Consider the following 5,532-nt stretch of genomic DNA (forward strand, 5'->3'; position numbering starts at 1 on the left):
CCCGAAGGAAACAATAACAAACAGCAGGAAGGAGCGATCGTGGCTCTGGGTGTCGCGTAGCTCGCTGAGAAGATGCTTTCCGGGCCCTGGGAGGGGATGTGAAAGGGCTCGCGGGCTCCGGCCGGCCTTTCTCCATCCGTCCCCCTCAGGGGGCCTGGCTCCTGCCATGGCGGGCGTGGGGCCGGTGGGCTACGCGGCGGAGTTCGTGCCACCTCCGGAGTGCCCAGTCTTTGAGCCTAGCTGGGAAGAGTTCACAGATCCGCTCAGCTTTATCGGCCGCATCCGGCCTCTGGCTGAGAAAACCGGCATCTGCAAAATCCGGCCGCCTAAGGTACCAGAGGCTTGGAAGAGGGAGCAGGGAGAACGGGAGTCGATGCGCCGGGCGCAGCTGTCCTCTGTCCTTTCGTAGATGTCTTCCTTATTTCTCCACGACTGGAGGCCACGTTTCTGGATATTTTTGCCTTGGTTTCTCTTGCAGTCTTAACGTTGGCAAGTCTTAACGCGAGAACGAGGGCTCTCTGGGGCCTTTCCTCCCTAAAACTTGACAACTGATACTTTTATTTGGATTGGGGCAAGGGTAACAAGGCTTCAGGCCTGCCGGCCGGTCGGGCGTTGGAAATGTTCTGCCCTGACATGCCCTACACTCCTGTAGGATTCTCATTAGGATTTGCTCGGAGAAACTGCCATTCCAGCGGCTGTATCCTTACCCAAGCCCTGTGGTGCTTAGTGTATCAGAAACATTTGCAGGCCACATTTCAGGGCTAGGGTTTCTTAAAAGGTAATCTGAGCTCCAGGAGTCTGCCAGGATAATATCACTAGAGGAGACTCCAGCCTAATTACTGCAGTGAGAAAATCTTTCCCGGGGGGGGAAGAGGGTCAATTAATTTTCAAGTTTAGATAGCGGATTAGGAAAAATTGGTAAATAACAAAGGTGGAAGAAAACGTTAAAATCCCTTGGAGCTATGGAGCAAAGACTAAAGAATTGCAATTATAGTAAATAACTAGGTTTGCCTATAGGTTGGTTAATTATAATTCTTAGTCTTTAAAGAAAACAGGTACTACTCTTTGGGGTTAATTAATGCCCTAAGAGGTTGAGTGATGTGTTCAAGGTCAAACGGTTTTTTTCTTGACCTGTTAAGACTGGTGCTTTCCAAATAATGTTGGACAGCCTGCGTCAGCATCAGTTGTATGTTAAAAGGCAAATCCCTAAGTTCTTTTTGAGATGAGAATAGGTTCTATTAGGGTCCAGAGGTGAAGTACTTGCCTAGTTCCCCGGAGGCCCTGGGTACCATCCCCAGGAAAGAAAAAAAAAATCGATTTCTGGTTATGGAAGGCCTGGAGTTTGTGTTTCTAGCAAGTGCTCACAAATATAGAGTGCAACTTGGTTTGTGAGCCTTTCCTTAGTTGTTCCCCCCTAGGTTTTTTTTTTAAATGATTTTTCTCCTCCCCTTAGTATTGGGGATTAAATCCAGCTCCTTTGTACTGAGCTGCATCCTCATCCCTTTATTCTTTTTTGAGACTTAGTAAGTTGCCCAGGCTGGGCCCAAATAGATTTCTTAGAGATATTTTGCTTTATGTTTTGTCCAGTAGTAGTTAAGATAAAACTAATGCAGTGTCATGTTTGAATTTTGTCTTATTTATTTATTTATTTATTTATTTATTGTTTGGGTACCAGGACTGAACTCAGGACCTCATGCATGCCAGGCAGGTGCAGCCCCCCTGAGCTGTATCCCAGGCCCCCCATGTTTGAATTTTTCAAAGCCTCTACCCTCACAGCTGACTACTATTCCATGAAAATATGTGCCACAGTGATTTTAGAAGCCTGGATGGGAGGAAGGAAGAGGAGCTAATTTAGCACCTAGAGATTGTTTCATGTAATGTTAGAGACCCAGTATGCAAATAAAATTCATTTTACAGATGAGGAAAGTCTGGAAAAGTTAAAACACTTGACAAATGTGTGATTTTTGAGCTAGTAGCAAAGTGGATTTTGAACCCAGATTAATTTCCTGATTCTAAAACAGAAATCCTGCTGATCAGTGAATGAGTTTGCTGAATGCATTTGTTAGGATTATACACCATCATTTTCAAGGAAAGGATTAATAAATAAATCATTGTTATGATGATACGTATTGTCATTCTTCTGTGCATGTGTTGCACTGGGGATTGAACCCAGAGCTTCCCACACATTTGCTTACATCCCCTGCTTTGCTTTTTTTTTTTTGGCGGAACGGGGGATTGAACTCAGGCTCTTGCGTTTGCCAGGGAAGTGCTTATTCCACTGAGCCATCTTCCTGGCCCTGTATTGTCATTCTTTAAAAGCTTCCACTTAATTCCTCTACCAAAATTACCTCTATTGACCAAACCTTGAATATTCAAGTTTTTCTAAACCATATTTTCACGTTCTGCTATTGCAGTCACTAAAAATTCTATTCGTGGATCCTTAATGATAAGAAAAAGTGGTTTTTCATTACTTAAAAAAACTGTAAAAGTATACCTTTTCTGTGGATGTCACATTGTTACTGAAAGTAGATCTAATTTACAGTAGAGTTTAATTTAGATATTGGCAGATTTTTTCAGTTTGGAAAGTAAGGGACTTTTTTGGTGGGGGGACTTTTTGAACTGCTGCTCTTATCTTAAACAGATTTACTATTATTATTATTATTATTAATGTATTTAGTATAGGGTCTCATTACACAGCTCGGATCTGTAGTGATTCTTCTGTTTTCAGCCTCTCCAGCGCTGGGATTTTTTTTTTTTTTTTTTTGCGGAACCGAGGATTGAACTCAGGCCCTTCCACTTGCCAGGCAAGCGCATAGTCTACTGAGCTATCTCCCTGACCCCTTAGCGCTGGGATTATAGGTGTGTTCTACCCTGCCTGGTCTGGGGCTCAGTGTGCCTGAGGGTGGGGATTGAACCCTGGTCCCTGTGCTTGCCTAAACAGATGCTTAGTCTGCTGAGCTATCTTGCTGGTCCATGGATTTACTATTTAAATCAAATCTTTAAAAAAAAAAAAAAAAAAGTGCATCTAGGTGGGCATCGTGGTACAGTCCTGTAACCCCCTAGTTGGGAAGCAGAGGCAGGAGGATCTTTGCAAGTTTGAGGCCAGTCTGAACTATGCAGTGAAACCCTGTCCCTAAAACAAAACAAATCTAGTTCTCTAGAACCATCACTTGAAATTTATGATCTCATAATCTCATTTTAGTTCTATCAAAGTCTGGAAATTGTCTCTATTCTATGAGATTTCTTCTTGTTTTTTTTTAATGAGCTTCATGTTCACCTGTAACCCCAGAGCTATGAACAAAACTTTTCTAGAACATACACTCTAAAATGCTTATAGGGGCCAGGGGAATAGCTCAGTGGAATAAGTGCTTCTCTGGCAAGTGCAAGGCCCTGAGTTCGATCCCTGGTACCACCAAAACAACAACAACAACAACAGGGCTGGGGAGATGGCTCAGTAGAATAAGCGCTTGCCAGGCAAGGACAAGGACTTGAGTTCAATCCCCGGTTCCGCAAAAAAAAAAAAAAAAAAAAAAATCAAAAAACAACAACAACAAAAAAACCCAACAAACTCCCCCCCAAAAAACTTACATTTACACATATTTAAAAATTACCTTAATACAGTGGTCCCTTTGTTCACAACCTTAATTCATCCCACAATTATGGAAAAGATAGCCATGTTCACATGGGAAATGCCTGTCACCCGATGTAGCGTTTGCGAACAAAAACTAAATTTTGCCAAATGCTTCAGTTTTTGAACCAACAGAATCATTCCTGAACTGAGGAATCACTATAGATCCTTTTTTGTGGTACTGGGTATTAAACTCAGAGCCTTTTCAGTGAGCTACATTTCCAGCCTTTTTTTTTTTTTTTGAGACAAAATAAAAAGTTCTGTTAGTCTTGCTAAGTTGGCCTTGAACTTCTGGTCCTTCTGCCTCAGCCTCCCAGAGTGCTGGAATTAAACAGGCAAATATTTATATTTTTGAGAAGGGGTCTCTTGCCCAAGTTAGACCATACTCAGGCTCAAGCTGTCCTCTTTCCTCAGTATGTTGTACTTCATTTTTTGATGCTGGGGATTGAGCCCAGTGCCCAATATGACAATACTCTGACCTCATCCCATGCCTTTAAAAAAAATTTTTTTTTTGAGGTAGGATGTGAGTTGCCCAGATGTGCCAAAGACTTGTGATCTTTCTGCCTCAGCCTTCTTAATAGGTTGGGTTATAATATTTCATCCCTGTGCCTGATTCCTCATGAATACTTAAACTATTTTTTGTTTTGCTCTGTAGTGCTGAGACTTGAATCCAGGGCTCATTTGTGCCAGTGAATTACTCTACTACTGAGCTACATACTTAGCCCACAGTATATTTTTAATCTTTAATTTTACTTGTTTTGTTGTTCTTTTCAATTTTTTTTTCTTTTTCAATTTGGTAACCATTTAGCTGGATATTGTTTTATGGTGTGTAAACTCACTGAAATCTATTTTGAGTAATTTGGGAAAGCATAATTATGGGCTGTAAATAGACTGGTGAGATTTGAAGATTGATCCTGTAAGTAATATTAAATTAAAATTTAAATTGCTTTATATGCAAAATTCTATTCTTCCTGTCTACAATAAAGAAAATGTTAGCTGGAGTTGGTGGCACATACCTGTAATCCCAGTGGTTAGGGAGGTTGAGGCTAGAGAATCCTAAATTCAAATCCTGTATAAGCAATATGGTGAGATCTTGTTGCAAAATAAAATAATGCAAAAAAAGGGGGGGAATGTTTGGAGGCTGACGAGATAGCTCAGTGTACTAAGTGCTTGCTTAGGCAAACACAGGGACTGGGGTTGGATCTCCAGCGTCACATGTCGTGGCCCCACCCTAGGCATGTTGATCCAGCCACAGAGACTGGGCATGGTGGCGCACGTCTGTAATCCCAGCACTGGGGAGGCTAAAAACAGGAGGATCACTAAGAGTCCAAGCTGGGTAGTGAGACCCTGTACCACATACATTTAAAAAAAAAGGGCTGGGGATATAGCTCAGTGGCATAGTGTCTGCCTGGCAAACGTGAGGTTGTAAATACAATTCTTGGTACCAAAGAGAGAAAAAAAGCAGGAAGAGGGACTAGAAATATTGCTCAGTTCTAGAATGCTCTGTAGTCAATCTCCAGTGTCTCCAAAAAGGAATAAAAAGGTAATATAAGGTAATCTACGACTTGTGACAATTTACTCCTAAGGGAATAAATGATGCACTCCTTGCTTATATACCACTGAGTGTAAAAGAAATTCTTTCTGTTTAGGACTGGCAACCACCATTTGCCTGTGAAGTAAAAAGCTTTCGTTTTACTCCCAGAGTCCAGCGCCTGAATGAACTCGAGGTAAGTGCTAAATGTAGCCATTTCTGCTTTCTCATGTACTGGGGTCCAGAGTTTGTATTAAGATTGAATACAGGGGCTGGTGAGATGGCTCAGTGGTCTAAAGCACCTACTTAGAACAAGCTTAGCAAAGCACAGGGACCGCGGTTCCATCCGCCAGCACCACATGCCAGCCAGCCC

At 42.2% G+C, this 5,532-nt stretch overlaps 2 protein-coding genes and 1 pseudogene across 6 annotated transcripts in view; 1 reads left to right on the forward strand and 2 right to left on the reverse strand.

Annotated features, from left to right (window-relative positions):
* Ccdc77 (coiled-coil domain containing 77) overlaps positions 1–5,532 on the reverse strand; it is a 71,055-nt gene that overhangs the window by 62,688 nt on the left and 2,835 nt on the right. The window lies entirely within an intron of this gene.
* Positions 1–5,532, reverse strand: part of LOC101561003 — a 34,996-nt pseudogene that overhangs the window by 26,643 nt on the left and 2,821 nt on the right.
* Kdm5a (lysine demethylase 5A) overlaps positions 7–5,532 on the forward strand; it is a 125,706-nt gene continuing 120,180 nt past the window's right edge. For all 4 annotated transcript variants that reach the window (XM_023717719.1, XM_023717720.1, XM_004633393.2 and 1 more), the window contains exons 1-2: positions 7–331; positions 5,278–5,355. In XM_023717719.1, the coding sequence (XP_023573487.1) occupies positions 167–331; positions 5,278–5,355 (243 nt within the window). In that variant the 5' untranslated portion in view covers positions 7–166. The remainder of the gene's footprint in view (positions 332–5,277; positions 5,356–5,532) is intronic.

The sequence above is a fragment of the Octodon degus genome, unplaced genomic scaffold (assembly GCF_000260255.1).
Source record: "Octodon degus isolate 3935 unplaced genomic scaffold, OctDeg1.0 scaffold00054, whole genome shotgun sequence".
NCBI classification, from domain to species: domain Eukaryota; kingdom Metazoa; phylum Chordata; class Mammalia; order Rodentia; family Octodontidae; genus Octodon; species Octodon degus.